This window comes from Somniosus microcephalus, chromosome 1 (assembly GCF_052327205.1).
Source record: "Somniosus microcephalus isolate GS21.2 chromosome 1, FLI_Smic_1.0, whole genome shotgun sequence".
In the NCBI taxonomy this organism is placed as follows: Eukaryota; Metazoa; Chordata; class Chondrichthyes; order Squaliformes; family Somniosidae; genus Somniosus; species Somniosus microcephalus.
The window spans coordinates 36,290,092-36,310,489 of record NC_140987.1 but is presented as its reverse complement, the minus strand read 5'-3'; the positions used below and the strand labels follow the sequence as shown (position 1 = coordinate 36,310,489).

Genomic DNA, 20,398 nt, shown 5'->3' with positions numbered 1-20,398 from the left:
TCGACGGATCGGTCCTGGTGGACAAGGCCCTCACCCTGTTGCCATGGTTTGCTGACGCCGTTCCATGTGACCTGCAATGAAACAGGGAAGCGCTGCAGTCGAGCCTATGCAACAACCAGGCCGGATGCTGGAGAGAACTGCAGGGCTCCTGAAACCCGGGTAAAGTCAGAGGATATCTTGCAGTGACGCACCAGAGTGAGTGGCAACAAAAATAACTGCGGCTGCTGCACACTTTGCCGTTTCGCCTCACAGGAAGGGCTTAGTCTGGACTTAACCGGTGAGGAGGCCATTGCACCAGAAGATTCTGAGATGCAGGTCGTGGAAGCCATGGGCGATATCCGTTCAGAAGTGTTGTTGCTTGAAGCTACCAGGACTGTCAGAGTGCAGCTCGCTACAAAGGTCTTCAGCAGCTGATTGCCTCCACCCTAGAGCACTGCTTTCCCGCCCCCACTTTGCCAATAAAGATTATCTGAAACCAACAGCCGCCCAAGCAAGCGACAACACATCGGCCCTCTTTGCCCCAACGTGACTATCCTAGCTATCATCACCTGAGTAAATACGCCTCCTTGAAAAAGTGCAACATCCCCACTGACACCTGGGAATCCCTGGCCCAAAACCACCCAAAGTGGAGGAGAAGCATCCGGGAAGGCGCCGAACACCTCGAGTCTCTTCGCCGGGAGCAAGCGGAAGCCAAGCGCAAACAGCGGAAGGAGCGCACGTCAACCCAAGCACCCCACCCACCCGCCCCACCTGTGACAGAGACTGTAGGTCCCGCATTGGACTCATCAGTCACCTGAGAACTCATTTTTAGTGTGGAAGCAAGTCATGCTTGGATCCGAGGGACTGCCTAAGAAGAAGAATGCGTCTGCACCAAATGAGTGCAGCCTTTCCTGTATCTCCATGATTAACAAACCAGAGAGTAAGTGCACTTTCAACCTGAATATATTAATAGCAAAATACAAACCAGGCTCCATCAAACAGATTAAGTGCACGTTGTACCTTAATACAGAAATGGTCAAAGACAAATACGAACAGACGAAAAATGACGGGCAAGAAAAGACCTTCTTGTCCATTCAGCCTGTCCCACACACCTTGGGCATCTTGTGCATCAAAATGCATAAACTTCCCACCCCAACCAGAGTCACGTAATCTCCTTGGACGGGCGAAAAACCAGGTAAAAACCCAGGCCAATAGGGAACGAAATCTGGATAATTCCTCTCTGGCCCCCTTAAGCCTCCATCAATAATTCAGAACAGATTAAGCGCACAGTTAACCATCAGACAATTACGGTAATGTACAAAGCAGCCTCCATGAATAACTACGAGCAAATGAAGTGCACTTTGAAATTGATATGATCAATGGCTAGATACAACCAACCAGTCACCCTACTGTGTCTTTAAACCATTCGTAGACACCCATTACTTCGACATGCCTTCCTATCACCTATTCCAGTGTACCATCTAACAGTTCCCTGAGAGCCAGTAAGGTGGGAAGTGGTGGGCTCCTCATGCTGTGCAGAAACAGTCATGGGAGTGAGGTGGCCCTCAACTCACAGCAGCTGGGTGCTGTCATGGGGCCGCTGCTGGCTGCATCTCTGGAGGGAGCTCCTAGACAGCCTGGTCCCTCCAGCCAGATCCCACTGGCCTGGTGCTCTGTGGGGCAACGCCAGCGTCCTGGAATGGGCTGCTGTCCCAAGAGATGGCATCATCAGGCACTTGGACGGCAACCACCGCCCTGCCATTTGACCCTGGATCTGTGGACCCTGGTCATCTGCTGCGATGGCAACCATCAAACCCTGGAAGCCCTTGAGTCACAGAATTAGCCAAGGACTGGAAGGCACGATTAAAAGTGCCCTCCAATATGTTCCCTAACGTCGCCCCAGTTTCAGTCATGCTTCCATGGAGCTGGAGGCCCGAGCTGGTCCCTGGCCACCCCTTACCTGGGGACCTACTGTAGGCCTGAATGCAGCAGCCACTCTTTGACCGTGATTTTCTCAGCGGTGTTGGGATGGTGGCGGGAGAGCTGGTTTCTGGGTTCCAGTCCCGATCCTGGCTGCAGCCGCTCTTGTCAAAGGGATTTTCCCTTGATTGGCCTTATTAAGCCCGCCCTGCGGGTTTCCCGGCCTATTAATAGGAAGCGGGTCTGATGATGTCATTTGATGACGCGCCATCAGCCGGTTTCCTTAAAGGGACCGCAGCCACATTGAGTTTGATGGTTGTTCTGTCAGCGTTTGACAGCATTGAGGTGCTGCAAACACTGACAAACACTGCACAAAGGTGGACGCTTGCACCCAGGCTCTCCAATTACTCCATATGCTTATGGAGGGAGTCACAGCACGCAGGGAGGTTCTCTTTCCTTCCAAGGGTGGAAGAGATCTCCCCAGGACACCTGGTTGCACATTGCACAGGAGGGCAAATGCAGGGATGTCATCAGGGGTCCCTGGCTGCTGTGGTGCCAACCTTTCAATGATCTCAGTGGATCACGAAACGTTACTGCAAAGCCACACTCAAGCTCACCCTGCTGTGCCACTCAACACATCCCCATCACTCTGCCTCCCATACCCTTCTCCTTGCACATCCTTACTCACACCAACTTACCTTGCACCTCCACCCAACCCTCTCTATTTACATTTTCACTTCCCCATCTCACTAGCCACCTCTCACACCCACCCTCATCCTACTGCAAGCATACCAACTAACAACACACAAGGGTAGGCACTTGAGAGGTTTAGCCAATATCCATGTGAAGTATCTGGTAATGTGTTGTCATACAGTGAAATCTATATTTTCAAAACTGCCCCTTATTGGACAGATCTGTGCGCACCTTGAGAAGTGTCTTACTGAGTTCCAGTGAATGTTGAGACATTACTTCCCCCAACTATTGTGATGAGTGTGCATGGAATGGCTTGGATATTAAAGAGATGCTTTACCGTGTTGGTGTGGGATGGTGTCAACCTGGCACATCATGTGACAGCCAGGGTTTACAGCGTCAAGTGAAGTAAATCTGGCCCTGGTGATGCCATCGCTGGCCTCCCGAGCAGCAATCTTGTCAGGGGCTAATGCCCTGTGTCCTGTGCAGCATCAGGTGATGACGGAGAAGGTTGGTGAAGTTGGTGTGCCTGGTGATGTTGGTGTTGATCATGGAGGGATTCAGAGGACCAAGGTCTGATTTTTTTCAAGGGCACCGATGTTGCTGCAATAGATGTCAGCTGCAGGTGAGATGACAGAAGCATAGAAACATAGAAGATAGGAGCAGGAGTAGGCCATTTGGCCCTTCGAGCCTGCTCCGCCATTCAACGAGATCATGGCTGATCATCCAAACCCTAGCACCCGGTCCCTACACCGACAGCCATCCCACCCAAGCCCTATCCCCGTAACCCCACGTATTTAATTTCCCCTAACACTAAGGGTCAATTTTTTTTATCATGGCCAATCAACCTAACCCGCACATCTTTGGACTGTGGGAGGAAACCGGAGCACCCGGAGGAAACCCACGCAAACACAGGGAGAATGTGCAAACTCCACACAGACAGTCACCCGAGGCCGGATTTGAACCCGGGTCCCTGGCGCTGTGAGGCAACAGTGCTAACCACTATGCCAGCGATCTGTCAATGGTGAGGGTGGTTGTTCCAATGAGGTGGCACTGGACATACAGTTGCCTTTAAACACTTGCAAGCTAAAGAAATCTCTATATGTCTTACAAATGCAGTAACCAACAGTTTCTGCGCTTTGAAACTGACCATCTGCAACATGGCATTCTTCACACCACTTCTGCAGCTGTCAGCTTATCAGAAACATCAGAGCAGACTCAAATCTCGCCAAGGTGAGCTGGCGTGTTCCCCGAGCAGTTGGTAACCCATGGAGGAGCACGTAAAATTGGAAGGAAGCCTCAAAATACCATTAAATTGGCTCTTAACAAGCCATTTAATGATCTGAATTGTCTCCCCTGCCGTTTGGTGTCAGGTCAGTTTTCCGCTGACAGACCCGACACCCGGGAGACTCGCGTGGAGGCGGGTTGACAGCGGGTTTGCTACCCACTGTCAATCTTTGCTATTTTGACAGGAGACCCGCCTCCAAACCCGCCCACTGAGCGCTGGCAGAATTCCAGCCTCTGTATTGGTTCCTGCAAAGCAGAAAATGCCTCCACCATGCTGCCACTAATCAGAGCCATGGACTCCGCAACCTCGCCTGTGAGATGCTGCAAATCACGGGCGATCGTCTCCAGGGCACTCAGGTACTGGTACATGCATCTTTTGAGGTGACTGCCCATGAAGTCTAGGTCCCAGTCCTTGGCCGCCTTCTACCCAGCCTTGGTGGAGAACTGGCCACATCTCCCACACTTGCCAATCTTCCGGTTCCTCCTCTGCTTTGTGTCTCACCCGGTGACTCCAGCTGCCCCACCCAGCCCCCAGTGTCGGTCTCTGCACCTGTGCCTAGAACAGATGAGATGAGTGACGCATCTGGGGGGGGATGGGGGGTGTCGCCTTTAGGCTCTCGAGGATGCCGTGCTCTCAGAGGAGGATGGAAGAATAGGGTCCAGTATGTTTTGGACAGGTTGGGTGATTGGGCAGAAGCATGGCAGATGCAATTTAACGTGGATAAATGCGAGGTTATCCACTTTGGTGTCAAAAACAGGAAGGCAGGTTATTATCTGAATGGCAATAGATTGGGAGAAGGGGAAGTGCAACGAGACCTGGGTGTCCTTGTGCACCAATCACTGAAGGTAAGCATGCAGGTGCAGCAGGCGGTTAAGAAGGCAAATGGTACGTTGGCCTTCGTAGCGAGAGGGTTTGAGTACAGGAACAAGGATGTCTTGCTGCAGTTGTACAGGGCCTTGGTGAGACCACATTTTGAGTATTGTGTGCAGTTTTGGTCGCCTTATCTGAGGAAGGATGTTCTTGCCATGGAAAGAGTGCAGCGAAGATTCACCAGACTGATACCTGGGATGGCAGGAATGACGTATGAGGAGAGATTGGGTCAATTGGGCGTATACTCGCTGGAGTTTAGAAGAATGAGAGGGGATCTCATTGAAACTTATAAAATTCTGACAGGACTAGACAGACTAGATGCAGGAAGGATGTTCCCGATGGCGGGGGAGTCCAGAACCAGGGTCACAGTCTAAGGATAAGGGATAAGCCATTTAGGACAGAGATGAGGAGGAATTTCTTCACCCAGAGAGTGGTGAACCTGTGGAATTCTCTACCTCAGTAGGCAGTGGAGGCCAATTCATTAAATATATTCAAGAAGAAGTTGGATATATTTCTTAAGGCTAAAGGGATCAAGGGATATGGGGAGAAGGCAGGAACAGGGTACTGAGTTTGGATGATCAGCCATGATCTCATTGAATGATGGAGCAGGCTCGAGTGGCCGAATGGCCTACTCCTGCTCCTATCTTCTATGTTTCTTCAGCTTCCTTCTCATCATCCTCTTCACGTAGGCCTTCAGAAAGGTGGCGGCCCAGGCCCTCTTCCTCCTCTTCTTCCGGAGTTGCTCCCCCTCCTCCTCCATTGCTCCCTGCTGCTACCTTGGATGCGCAAGGGAAAAAAAAGATTGACCGCGTCGCCCTGGGGATGCAGTGTATATCGAAAAGGGGGTGGGAGGCTGGCTGTGTGTATCAGTGCAGAGGGCACTGCCATGGAGAGACAATAGGAGCTTAAGTAAGTATCAGGCTGTGGCTGGATGCCACCAACCTCAGCACGTCGACTGTCACAGCCCAGGAGCTGAATGGCCTTTCCTTCAAAAGGGGGATCGGGGTTTTCGGATGGCCACTATCCCCGCCCCCCCCCCCTGCCCCCACTCCATGTCTGGCTCTCGTGGGCACTGTGCACCATCGTGTCCTGCAAAGGGAAAAGAGAGCGTAGGTGAGGCTTGCAGTTCATCACTGTGTGTCAAGCGACAGTGCAAGATGGAGTGTGCGAGGGAAGGGTATGAGGGTGCATGTTTCTGTGCAGTTTAAATTTCACATTTCCATTTGCCTTCAATTGAAAAGACAATGGGGCTGATGTTAAAAGGGGGGCTGCCGATTCGCTGTCGCCCATTTCGTGCTGCCGGCCAGGACTAATTTCAACCCAATGGTCATCGTACTTAAAGGGTTAAACGTTCATTGGTGCGGGCGGCAGGAGTTATACCCAGTCTCGCATTGGCAACAATATCAAACCTGTGAAAATGTGGATAAACAACAGCACCCAGCAGATGACAAGAGCGGTCTGGCCCATTTGGTCACATCCTGCTATCTTCTTCCTGCAGCATCCGGCTTTCTTGAATGAGCCTCGTCAATACAGTTAGAAAAGAAACTCCCAGCTTCAGCAGAGCGGTCCTGACCGCATCTGGTGGCATTTTCACCTTCTCGACACTGCCGATGAACCTCTCTTCTCAAAACTGAAACATTTGCAGTGAGAGGCGTTTTAGGGTGGGTTTGTGTCCGCTGGAATTGAATTAAACTTCCCCGACTCTCCGAATCTGTGAAATGAGCTCAACATTGCTGGGGTTGATACTGGCACCCTGCAATGACGCTGTGGGGCCACGAACGCTCAGAGGCCTGACTGTGCACCTGAAATTCCTCGGCTCTGCTGTTTCAGCCACGGCACTGACCAGTTGACGCGAGTGGTTTCACATCTCGGCGTAAATAGCAGGCCGAGGAATTCCAGATGAGCGGGTTTTTACGCTGATATGTGAATGTCCCGCGTCATTATTTTCAGGGCTTACATCTTGATGTCGGTGTATTAACAGATTGTGAAAGTTGCTGGAAGGCATTTATGTAAATAGGATAATTGCGTCTCTAGTGTTAACCACAGAATAGCCATGGAAAATGCAGTTTGAATGTACAAGTAATATTAATTTTATAATGTCGCCATGTACAGTCTCTTTGGATAAACGGGTTTGATTGGATAGTACAGGCGATAATTCTTGTACATTTTTGGTGTGATTGGTTAAGTAAGAAAGCCTTACAGTTATTGTGAGGTGAACTTTGGCAGTTAATTATTTACTGATTGAGAATTAAATTGATGATTCTGCGCCACTGGCTGGGAGCCACAGTCAGTGGGAGCACCAGTCGGAGAATAACATCCATCCCACTTTCTGGGAGAGCAGAGTCGCTCCTTAACTATCTGATCATTCGGGAGCAGGTTACGGATCCGATTGTATTGCTGGCGTATTTTGATCAGACACTCTGTGCACGGGGAGCAAAAGGGTCAGTACTTTGGAATCTGCTTATCAGCTCAGCTTCCTCTCATCCTCTCCCGAAAGTGGTTCCACAGGCATTAACAGAATCTCAGCAACTGGTCCAAGTGGCAGCCCTTCCTGTTTGAGCCCAGAGAGTGAGTGCTAGCAGATTGTTCCTCCATGGGCGGGCTTTATTTTGGATTCATTCTCGGGATGTGGGCGTCGCTGGCAAGGCCAGCATTTATTGGCCATCCCTAGTTGCCCTTGAGAAGGTGGTGGTGAGCCGCCTTCTTGAACCGCTGCAGTCCGTGAGGTGAAGGTACTCCCACAGTGCTGTTAGGGAGGGAGTTCCAGGAGTTTGACCCAGCGACGATGAAGGAACGGCCGATATATTTCCAAGTTAGGATGGTGTGTGACTTGGAGGGGAACTTGCAGGTTATGGTGTTCGCCTTGTCCATCTCAGTGGCACAGGTCATGGGTTTGGGAGGTGCTGTCAAAGAAACTTGATACTATTTGCACTGGAAGCACTTTACAGCAGGGGTGATCAGGAGTGAGGACCCCAGCTGATTTTACATCTCTCTAAATCAGGGGTATTAAAGCCAATTCTGAGGACCCCAACTCACACCCGAGGGCAAACCATTGACTGGGCTGAGGACATTCTGAATCTTTATACTTCATTACCATATTTGGTATTACCCACTGAGCCACCAGGGACACTGACACATTTGGATTCTACCCTTTTATCTACACATTTCTCTGGTTCCAATTATAAGATTGGGGGAAGTGATGTGGGGCATGACATAACCTTAAATTAGAGCTAGGACCATTCAGGGGTGATGTCAGGAAGCACTTCTTCACAAAAAGGTTAGTGGAAATCTGGAACTCTCCCCACCAAATAAAAATCTGTGGATACTGGGGGGACAATTGGAAATTTCAAAACTGAGATTGGTAGATTTTTGTTCGGCAAGGGTATTAAGGGTTACGGAACCAAGACGGGTAGATGGAGTATTGTGTCCAATTCGGGGCACCACACTTTATGAAGAATGTGACGGCTTTGGAGAGGGTGCAGAACAGATTTACTGGAATGGTTCCAGCGATGAGGGATTACAGTTACGTGGATAGGCTGGAGGACCTGAAGCTGTTCTCCTTGGAGCAGGGAAGAGTAAGAGGAGATCTGATAGAGCTGTTTAAAATCATGAAGGGTTTAGATAGAGTAAATAAAGAGAAACTGTTTCCAATGGCTGGAGGGTGGATAACCAGAGGGCACAGATTTAAGGTGATTGGCAAAAGAACCAGAGGCGACATGAGGAAAAACCTTTTCACGCAACGAGTGGTTAGGATTTGGAACGCGCTGCCTGATAGGGCGGTGGAGGCAGATTCAATAGTAACTTTCAGAAGGGAATTGGATAAATACTTGAAGGAGAAACAGTTGCAGGGATATGGGGAAAGAGCGGGGGAGTGGGACTAACTGGATTGCTCTTCGAAAGAGCTGGTGCAGATTCGATGGGCCAAATGGCCTCCTTCTGTGCTGTACTATTCTATTCTAAGTAGATAAATAAATCAATGCCAGTGAAATCAACCTATACTTATACGAATATTAACAAGTAGACTCACAGCTGTAACTGTGAGAACTGTTCAAAAGTGTCAACCAATTACTGTTCTTTGTGCAGGGTTCCGCAGCAGCCATGTGGATGACAATGGAATTTGTTTTACTCTTTCCCATGGGTCCTGAAATTATGCTGTGGCATACTCGCAAACAAATGCATAATACATTCGTCAGAAATTACCCTCCCCACTACTTTAGCAAAGTTGTTGAGCCTTTTCCTTTAAATAATTAACTCTTCCCATCAAATAGCAGAGAAAGGAATTTTAGACGAACACATCAGGGGGAGGGGAGGGGGGTAATTTTCACCTTCAGCACGAATGGAAAACTGTCGGCATCTGTACGATTTTTCTCCTTTAGGGTCAGACACGGAGGGACTATCAGTCATAGACGCGAGCCAATTCTCTTGTTAAAATTTAGCAATGCTTTTATTAACGTGTGGTTTTGGTCAACAAGCAGTTAATCATAATACCACCTTTGTTATGGAGCGTGTCAACGCGCAAGACGGAGGATTGCTTGGACCCGTCCTCTCCGAGTGGTTTTCTTCTTGACGTCTTCTGTCTTCTTGAGCGGTATTTTCTCATCGTCGACTGCAGCCCTGATGAGGACCAAACAGCCTCTTTATAGTCAGCTTTTACTGCATTCTGTTCACATTTTATGACATCAGCAACAGCTTAACCCTACATAACAGAGAGATTGAGTAGATTGGGCCGATGCTCTCTGGAGTTTGAAACATGGAAGATTCTGAGGGGGACTGACAGAGGGTAAATGCTGAGAGGTTGTTGCCCCTGGCTGGAGAGTCTCGAACTATAGAATCATAGAAAGTTATAGCCTGGAAGGAGGCCATTTCGGCCCATCGTGTCCGCACCGGCCGACAAAGAGCTATCCAGCCTAATCCCACTTCCCAGCTCTTGGTCCGTAGCCCTGCAGGTTGGAGCATCCCAAGTGCACATCCAAGTACTTTTTAAATGTGGTTAGGGTTCCTGCCTCTACCACCCTTTCAGGCAGTGAGTTCCAGACCCCCACAACCCTCTGGTTGAAGACATTTCCCCTCAAATCCCCTCTAAACCTTACACCAATTACTTTAAATCTGTGCCCCCTGGTTTATGACCCCTCTGCTAAGGGAAATAGGTCCTTTCTATCCACTTTTTATCTATGCCCCTCATAATTTTATACACCTCAATATGGTCTCCCCTCAACCTCCTCTGTTCCAAGGAAAACCAACCCAGCCTATCCAGTCTTTCCTCATAGCTATAATTCTCTACTCCTGGCAACATCCTTGTAAATCTCCTTTGTACCCTCTCTAGTGCAATCACATCTTTCCTGTAATATGGTGACCAGAACTGCACGCAGTACTCTAGCTGAGGCCTAACTAGTGTTTTATACAGTTGAAGCATAACCCCCCTGCTCTTGTATTCTATGCCATGGCTAATAAAGGCAAGCATTCCGTATGCCTTCTTAACCACCTTATCTACCTGGCCTGCTACCTTCAGGGATCTGTGGACATGCACTCCAAGTACCCTTTGTTCCTCTACGCTACTCAGTGTCCTACCATTTAATGTGTATTCCCTTTCCTTGTTAGCCCTCCCCAAATGCATTACCTCACACTTCTCCAGATTGAATTCCATTTGCCACTGTTCTGCCCCCCTGAACAATTTATTGATATCTTCCTGCAGTCTACAGCTTCCTTCTTCAGTATCAACCACACAGCCGATTTTCGTATCATCTGCAAACTTCTTAATCATACTTAATCACCTATAGGGGGCATAGTCTCAGGATAAGGGGTAGGCCATTTAAGACTGGGATGAGGAGGAGTTTCTTCACTCAAAGGGTTGTGAATATTTGGAATTCTCTACCCCAAAGGGCTGTGGATGCTGAATCATTGAGTATATTCAAGGCTGAGATCGATAGATTTTTGGACTCTAGAGGAATGAAGGGATATGGGGATTGGGCGGGAAAGTGGAGTTGAGGTCAAAGATCATCCACGATCTTATTAAATGGTGGAGCAGTCTTGAGGAGCCGTATGGCCGACTCCTGCTCCTAATTCTTATGTTCTTATGTTAACAGAGCAAAACACTAAAAACAGATTTAAATAGAAATTAAGCATGTTAAATACTTTCACTTGTCCTGATTCCCTTTCTCCCCATTATTTCTTCCCTCCCACTCTATCTCTCTTCTATGTTTTATTGTTTTAAATTTTGCTTAATTTCTGATGAATATATTCTAGGCTAACTATTCTGTATTTTCTTTCAATGTTTTGCCTTCTCCTCCATCTCCCCTGAAGTCATTGACTCCTCACTGGCACACAGTTCCATGGGCACCCTGAGGTATCTCACCCAAGTGACTATTCTTCATGTCTAAGCCTTACTGGTGATTTTCAATAGGTCATTCAACCACGGGAGAGCATCACGTCTGAACTGGTCCTGCCCTCACTTGATGACCACACACACACACACTCATTGCCAGCATGAACCAACAGTTGAACTATGGCTGATTTTCTAAACCCACCTCTCCCCCTACCATCTGCCCCACCTAATCCAGGAACACCAACACCAATTGATAGATCTTTGAATACGAAGGGAACCAAGGCTTATGGGGATAGTGCAGGAAGGTGGAATTGAAGTAGAAGATCAGCCATGATTGCATTGAATGGTGGAGCAGACTCGAAGGGCCGAATGGCCTACTCCTGCTCCTAATTCTTATGTTCTTAATTGTAAGACCTCTGATGTGGATATCAGATATCTCAGCACTGGTAGGAAGAACCTGAGCCTTCCTGGTGTGCATTCAACATAGGAACAGGAGGAGGCCATTCAGCCCCTTGATCCTGTTCCATCATTCAACAAGATCATGGCTGATCTGTACCTCAACTTCATTTACCCGCCTTGGTTCCATATCCCTTGATTACCCTTACCTAACAAAAATCTATCGATTCAGTCTTGAAAGATCCAATGGATCCCCAGCATCCACAGCCTCTTATGGAAGAGAATTCCAGACTTCCTCTACCCATTGTATGAAAAAACGCTTCCTGTTTTCTCTCCTAAAAATGGCCCACCTTTAATTGTAAGATTATGCCCCCATGTTCTGGATTCCCCCACCAGAGAAAATCTCTGTTTCTACCCCATCGAGTGCTTTTTGTCATTTTAAAGACCTCAATTAAATCACCCCCTCAACCTCCAAAACTCAAGAGAATACAAGCCAGCTTTATGCAACCGGTCACCATAATTTACTCACTTAATACTCACTGCCCAAACCCCTGAGCAATCGGGGGAAGATCTCGCTGCTTTTTTTTCTTATTTTGCTTTCTGAAGCTCCTGGGTCCTCTGTTATGTTTTTGAAGCTGGGACCCACATGGCAATGATGGGATGAGAATCAACTAGCAACTCCAATGACTGGCTTCATCTGCATCGTAGATGCCATTAAGTCAATATTTGATCCCTTTTTTTGGGCGTCAAACCGCCAAGAGCAGCTGCAGGAAAGTTAGCTCAAGCACCAGAAGCTCAATCCCGCACGGATGAGATTGGGACTGCAGCACCTTTAAGAGTTAAACCAAACTTTTCCGATCCTCTTTGAGAGTGGCCATGCTGTAATCGCATGTATAAGGAGAGATTACAAGCACTAGGGACAAACCTTACATTAATGTAACACTATAAAGAGGATCAGATCCGGCATCTCGGGACTGTTAACTTGTATTCTTCTATTTATTTAATGGCCCAGAAATTCGGGTCGGAGGCTTCCCGCGGGTGCAAGCCCCCGACCTGCACTTACCTAGCGCGCCGGCCGTTCAGCTGTGGGCCCCAGTGAGATTCCGATCCTGGGGCTCCTCCAACTGCCGGCGTGCAGTGCTTGCGTATCCCAGGGGCGCAGTTAGCTCGATGCGTCCCCTGGGATCACGTGGGCCATGGAGAGCCAATGGTAGCAGGAAATGCTTCATTCATAAGTTTGACAGGACCTGTCAAACCTATAAATACTACAAGCCCCAAAACATCACTAAATCTTCAAATAATTTTTTTTTTTAAATCACATTTTTAAAATAAACTATAAATTACATGAAATAACTATTTTAAACAATAATTTAAATTTTTGAAAAAATTAATTAAATTTTCTAACGGGGCTAAAAATAAACTTACCTTTCTTTAAAGTATTTAAAAATAATAAACCTGTGGAAAAAATGTTTTAATTTTAATTAATTCACCATTTACCTTGTAAAAAGCAGGCCTTGCGACTGCTTTTTACATGTCTAACTTCTGGAAACTTACCCTCCCGGGAAAACCTACAAAAAAAACGTAAGTTCGATGCGCACACGCAGTCTCTCCCGCGCACGCGTTCGACTTCTGAACCCCTTCTTTCAGGGGAACGGAAGTGCCGGTTTCCCGCGCATGTGCAGTGCATGCAGGAAACGGGCACTTCCATTGGGCCTACGGGTGAGTACCCCATGCGTACCCACCCGTGGAGACCCAAATTTCTGGGCCATTATTTTTCGGCGATTCTTCTGCTTATTGAGGTGAGTTTATGACAGTGCCGAGAAACAAAGCATTTTTTCCAATTTTGCCACATGGAGCACTCCCAGATCAGATGTAGTAACGGTAAGTACAAGGTTACATTTTCCTTTACCCTACCTCCAAATTGGGCTTTAACCCCACCCTCCAGATGGTGCACCTTTACTGCCCCAGTGCGAATCTATCCAATTTCCCGACGCCAGCCATCCTTATGGCCTTTGATTGAGATTACCAATCGGTACTGAATTCTAATCAGTTCATGACAATTACTCAAGCCAGTAGAATTACATGGAATTTACAGCACAGAAACAGGCCATTCGGCCCAACTGGTCTGTGCCGGTGTTTATGCTCCACACGAGCCTCATCCCACCCTATCAGCATAGCCGTCTAAGGAATGGGATTTCATAGCTGTTTTTATACCTCAAAGTAAGGAGATTTAAATTGTAATTGTTGCTAGACTTCCTCATTTTAATGAGTACTGATTTCACGAATAAAAAATGGAATGGTCACCGTCCCCTTGTTTTACCCCCTGCACTGTCTAACAACCTGCAATGTGGTACAGTATGGATTAGTAAAATTCAATGTGTCATCCCCCTATCTTTTTCAGTGATCGTTCATACCTGTTAAGTGAACTGTGTATAAAAATCTCTCGGGGGGCCTGCTCCAATCTTAAATTAATCAGTCAGGAGAGATCTTCAGACATGAATAAGTTGACAGCAAGAAGCCAAGAAAAGTCTCAAAGACCTTGAATTTGCGCAAAATAATCAAGAGACTCCCGGAGAAGGTAGTTAATTCGGGACTAAAAACAGAAAATGCTGGAAATGCTCAGCAGGTCAGGCGGCATCTGTGGAGAGAGAGAAACCGAGTTAACATTTCAGGTCGTCAGAACGGTCGCCCGACGAAGGGCCATCGACCTGAAACGTTAACCTTGTCTCTCTCTCTCCACAGACGCTGCCTGACCTGCTGAGCATTTCCAGCATTTTTATTTCAGATTTCCAGCATCCGCAGTACTTTTGCTTTTGTGTTAGTTAATTCGGGGGGGTCACGTGGCACCTTTTAAAAGGGAACTGGATCGATATCTGTTGAGTCAGGGAGGTTCTGGGTTCTCGAGAGGTTCTCAAGGGGTGAGCTTTAGTCAGAGGCCAGCAGCAGGTGATGAGGGAGGTGAGAGTCCATGTCAGAATAATTAAGCGCATGTTTTGGTTAGAGGAGCTAAAATGGCCTTTTCTCACTTTGGATTTTCTTGAGTTCTTATACAGGGTAAATGAATTAATCCCTTTGTTAAAACAGCAAAAAAAAGTTCACACAAACACACTAAGCATTTGCATGCTGATAGCAAACAGTATAATTTTAAGTCCAAAGTCTTCAAAAAGTCATTAGATGTTGGAATATTTTAGTGCTCTGAGAGCAATCTAAGATGAGTCGCACGCAGTCTAAAATGTTGCGTTATTTCTACTACTTTATTTCTATTAAAAATATGTAGCATAAATTTGAAAATAAAAGCTCACTCAAAGGCTTCCGAGTTCTGAATTAATTCTATTCTTCCCCCCGCCCCACTTGTGTCCCTCGGTGTCTGGAAAGTTTTATTTGGCATCACTAGAGGGCGCTGTAGCTTTCTCTGAGATCAGTACAACCAAAAGAGGCAAGCAAGCAGCTCCCTAAAACCTAAGGCCATTAGAAACAAATAGAAGTCACTCACGGTGGAAAATGTGCTCGAATTTGCAGTCATCGGTAAATGTAATTTGAACCCTGCATTGGGGCCAATTTTTTTTTGATGACAGGAGAGGTACCTTAGAATTGTGTCCAATCTGAGGAGCAAAATATGAGATTTTTACCCAATGTGAACTATGTGGTAGACTCCCCTGTGTCACTCGTTCTGTATTTGTCCCGTTAAATGTCTCGATGTCAATACTAACTCATTTTACACTTATCAAATCGTTTTGTTATCTGACTGGAACTCTGCCGATTTTGCATGGGCTGTTAGATTCGTGTGGCTGTTGGTATTTGATTTCATACAAAAAAGCTATTGCTTTCAAGTTGAAAGTGCTTTTGTATATAGTATGGTTCAATGTGCTGTGACCAGTAACATAACAGAACCTGGCATCAATCCTGACAAATATTAATAAAATCCCTTTGACAGAAAAATCGTTCAAATCAAAACATGCCCACCTGTAATTTTCTTAAAACAATTTTAATTAGAACATAAGAACATAAGAATTAGGAGCAGGAGTCGGCTTCGAGCCTGCTCCGCCATTCAATAAGATCATGGCTGATCTTTGACCTCATCTCCACCTTCCCACTCGATCCCCATATCCCTTGGTTAGCCTACAGCCCAAAAATCTGTCGATCTCTGTCTTGAATCTACTCAACAACTGAGCCTCCACAGCCCTCTGGGGTAGAGAATTCCAAAGATTCACCGCCCTCTGAGTGAAGAAATTTCTCCTCATCTCAGTCCTAAATGGCCGACCCCTGATTCTGAGACTGTGACCAGTGATTCTAGACTCCCCAGCCAGGGGGAAACATCCTCCCTGCATCTTCCCTGTCAAGCCCCTTCAGAATTTGAGACGTTTCAATGAGATCACCTCTTATTCTTCTAAACTCTAGGAAATATAGGCGTAGTCTAATTCTTCCCTTTGATATAAAGTAGTCAATTTACATACTCTTTTGTCCCATTTAGGACACATTTTTACTTTAGTTAGCAGCTATACAATCATTTCTGTTAAGCTTAGTGCTGTTGGCACTGGGCCTGGGCAACAAAGCCTCTGGAAGTGAGAACAGTGAATCATCTGTGTGGTAAAGGACTTTTAGGTTGAAATCGCACTGTGAGATAATAATACCTTCATATGAATTTTTTCATGTGTTATTTTAAAGAACCTGTTGATACCAAGAAGTTAAAATAACGTAGAATTCATAGGGATGTGTTAACGCATTCATTATTATATCGCACAGCAGGATTTCAACCTTCACATCATTGCTTCTCCCCCACCCATTTATTTCTCTCCCTTTACACCCTGTTTGTACTAGAAACTATTCTCAATGCAAGAGGGGCAGACAATTCCTCTCCCCCTGCCCACTCTGTAACTGGATGGTAGGAAGTACGCAAGAACACTGTTGGGCGATTTATCCACCAAACTCTTCCCCTCCCTCCATAATGACTTGGCCTGATCGGCAATCTGGATGATATCGGTGGATCTTCCTCATGCCACCTTGTGATGCAGCAGAATGATGTAATAAACCACGACATAGCATTTACAGCACAGAAACAGGCCATTCGACCCAACTGATCTGTGCCGGTGTTTGTGCTCCACACGGGCCTCCTCCCACCCTACTTCATCTCACCCTATCAGCATATCCTTCTACTCCTTTCTCCCTCATGTGCTTATCTAGCTTCCCCTTAAATGCGTCTATGCTATTCACCTCAACTACTCCCTGTGGTAACATGTTCCACATTCTCACCACTCTCTGGGTAAAGAAGATTTCTCCTGAATTCCTTATTGCATTTATTAGTGACTATCTTATATTTATGATTCCCTATTTTTGGACTGCCCCACAAGTGCAAACATCTTCTTTACATCTACCCTATCGAAGCCCTCTCTTCGATCAACCCCTCAGCCATCCCTTTTCTAGAGAAAAGAGCCCTTTAATATCCAACTGCACCAACATTTAAAATTGAGAAGTAATCTCTATGACTTGGTGATGACATATTTTTCATGATTTTATTTGTTTTCCCTTATGAACACTCAAAGCCCTCGGGGCCTGCTCCACTGGTCCACATGGTATGGCACCAGGGAGGGGCCTGATTTGATCCCAGGTCGGTGCTGAGTTGAGCCAGGGCGATATGAAGAATGGCCAATGGGCGAGCTATCGGGGGGCTGTCGCTGCCTTGGAACCAGTAAACCTGAATGAGATGGTGCCTTCAGGAGATAAGTGGAAGTTAAAATGAAAGGGGGAAAAAGAGACACCTGCACCTTTTAGAAATTACAAAAAACCTACATCTACTCTACAGGACACTAGATTTAGGAATAATCTGTTTTAAATATCACAATGCCCTGTAGGTTTGCCTAATAATCCTGATTCTTAAATAAATCTGTTCATTTTTTAAAATCACATATAACAAGAATCTGCAAACTTGGCTACAATCAAGCCAAGACAAATGGCTGATCTGTATCTGAACTCCATCTATCCACCTTGGTTCCAGCTCCCTTAATACCCTTGCCTAATGAAAAGTTATCAATCTCAGTTTTGAAATTTTCAATTGGCCCCCAGCCTCAACAACTTTTTGGGGGAGAGACTTCCAGATTTCCACTACCCTATGTGTGAAGAAGTGCTTCCTGACATCACCCCTGAAAGACCTAGCTCTAATTTTTTTTAAATTCGTTTTTATAGGATGTGGGCGTCGCTGCAAGGCCAGCATTTATTGCCCATCCCTAGTTGTCCTTGAGAAAGTGGTGGTGAGCCGCCTTCTTGAACCGCTGCAGTCCGTGTGGTGAAGGTACTGCCACAGTGCTGTTAGGGAGGGAGTTCCAGGATTTTGACCCAGCGACGATGAAGGATCGGCGATATATTTCCAAGTCAGGATGGTGTGTGACTTGGAGGTGGTGGTGTTCCCACATGCCCGCTGCCCTTGTCCTTCTAGGTGGAAGAGGTTGCGGGTTTGGGAGGTGCTGCCGAAGAAGCCTTGGCGAGTTGCTGCAGTGCATCTTGTAGATGGTTATGCCCCCTTGTTCTGGACTGCCCCCCCCCCCCCACCAGATCAAGCACTCGTGTTTCATTAGTGGCTGTTAAACATCCTCGGTGAAATGAGTCTCAGGCCAGTGCTGGAGTGCCTTATAACATGGCTCAATAGGGACTACTTCCCAGTCTCACTCCAAAGAGGTTATAGGAATGTATCTAAAGTAGGCAAGATGGAAATGTTGTGCAGTTGGAAGATGCTCTTTTATGTCTGGGTTTTAGGTGCATTTTCAGGGTAATGTCTACATTGCATCTAATCTGTGCCGTACCTAGCCTTGGGAATCATTTTCATAATTTAGCAAATAATTTCTCAAGATTTCATCTGTATTTCAATAAATACAAAAACACTCAAGAAATTTGGAAAGAATCAATATTTGACCTACTTGTTAAGATTTTCTGGTGCCCATCTAACCGCTGACTAATATTGAGGTCGCGAAACAAATCCGACAGAACAAATATAATAAGCAATATCAAAGATAAATGGAATATAACCCCCTCCCCCTTAAAATAATTGAAGGGTTAAACTGAAATATGTCACTGAGAAAAATGACTAAGATGGAAAATAAAATTCTCCCATGAAGATTATGGACAAGAAGTGCAAACGTAACAGGAAAGTGCACTTTGCAAGATCACAGTGGCTAAATGATTCGTGCATATTATACATTACAGGCTTTAACACAGGGCAAAATGTTCCACAGATTGTATTATTAATGGACTGAATTACAAAACAAGCAGAATTATAAATATGAATATATTAGTTGGATATTTCTGCACTTCGGTTGGGAAGAAAAAGTAGCTTAGAATTGTAGAAATGTGGCTATGGTGCTGTTGTTCTTGTTGCACGCTGTTATCTGCAGTTAACTTTAACACTTTGCTACCCTTCACAGGAGGACGAGGTGAGAGAAAGCCGCTTTAGCTTCACGGCGTACGGGGTGGGACCTTGTCTACAAGTGAAAGATGGAGTCACCGCGAAAGGGGCAATCAGCACATCCACTCCTGCACCAAAAAGCCAGGACGATATGAGGAAGCTCTTCATTGACAGAGCCAAGAAGATCGATACAGTAGCGCGAGCTGGTTTTCCTTTAGCCTTTTTAATTTTCAATATTTTTTACTGGGTCATCTACAAAATCCTCAGACACGAGGACGTACACCAACAGCAATAGCTGTAGGCCTCAACCAGCCATCACTTACAGCATATGTCAGTAACAAAAAGTAACGTTGAAAAGGGATCCTAGTCTAAGGTGGTCATATTGGGCCAGAATTCATCTTTAATACACTGAACAGTGATATTGGATGGACTATGCAAATCTAAAGAGGAACCCAAATGAATAACAGCAACTTAGTTGTCCAATGCTTTCTGCATTTTCACATCGCACAGAGTACTTGGGGAAGGGATTTCTCCCATGGATGAAACTGTGACTGGCAAAGTGAAATACTGACTGAAATAAATATGTTAATGGTTCTCCTTTCTTGTTTTATGCTTTGAGTTGACTGCTTTCAATTTGAAGATAGCAATAAATGAATTACTGTCGACACATTAGAGGGAACTGTTGTGGAGAAAACCAATTATCTGGGAGAGAGAGCAGGTAATTGGAAGCTCACACTATATCTTCCAGTCTTAACCCATTTTCTTTTTATCTGCCAAATTTAATTCGAACCAGGGGTGGGAAAGCAACCTCCCAGCTGACAGATAGCGTATGTGGTCACCCATTCAATTCCATCCCTTCGCCCTTTCTCTGCATCTCTTGTTAGATGTTGCAGCTCTTCCCTGTCCAACTCTTCATCTTTGACAGTGTTGAATTCTATTTTTGGTGATGCAGTGGGGGTGGGGCTGGAGGGGGGGGGCTTCCTTTTCTTTGGGTTGAAGTAACTGTCCCTGTTAAGCAAACACTTGATGTAAATGGAATCAAAAAAGTGTCTTGACCAACAAGAAACGAGCGAGCTTTAAGTTCTCCCAGCTCTGACCTGTCCCAAATTATCATTGGACCTCTATTTAAGGAGAAAGATTAGAAACACTATAACAGACCTGGGACTAGATCAATCCACCTTGTTACTACCCCTAAAGGACAAATTCTCAGCCTCAAAGACTAGCAAGGGGAAAGGAATCTCTGAAATTCATGGCACATTGTGTGCATCTCCCAGTAAAGTTTCTGTTTTCTTTTAATTGAGAAAGCTAGGTCAAGGGTCAAGGCCCATTGTGCTACAGCACCAAGGCTGGGGGGGAAATAAGAGAAAAAGCTAAATAAAGTAGGAAGACACAAAACTTGGGTCTGAAGAGGATTGTAGGTTCTAGGGAAGACTGAGGGAGATGAACAGGTCAACAATTTTGAGATCCTGGGAAAGAATGATTGAGAGTAGGAGATGGTGAGATGAGTCTGGGCTTCAACAAAGTGAGGATGTATTTGTTT

At 46.1% G+C, this 20,398-nt stretch overlaps 1 protein-coding gene across 1 annotated transcript in view; it reads left to right on the top strand.

The window, feature by feature from the left end:
* The window catches only part of glra3 (glycine receptor, alpha 3), a 309,534-nt gene extending 290,082 nt beyond the window's left edge, over positions 1 to 19,452 (top strand). The window contains exon 9 of the mRNA XM_085977779.1: positions 18,878 to 19,452. Coding sequence (XP_085833905.1) covers positions 18,878 to 19,153 — 276 coding nt within the window. The 3' untranslated portion in view covers positions 19,154 to 19,452. The remainder of the gene's footprint in view (positions 1 to 18,877) is intronic.
* Positions 19,453 to 20,398: the final 946 nt, after the last annotated feature.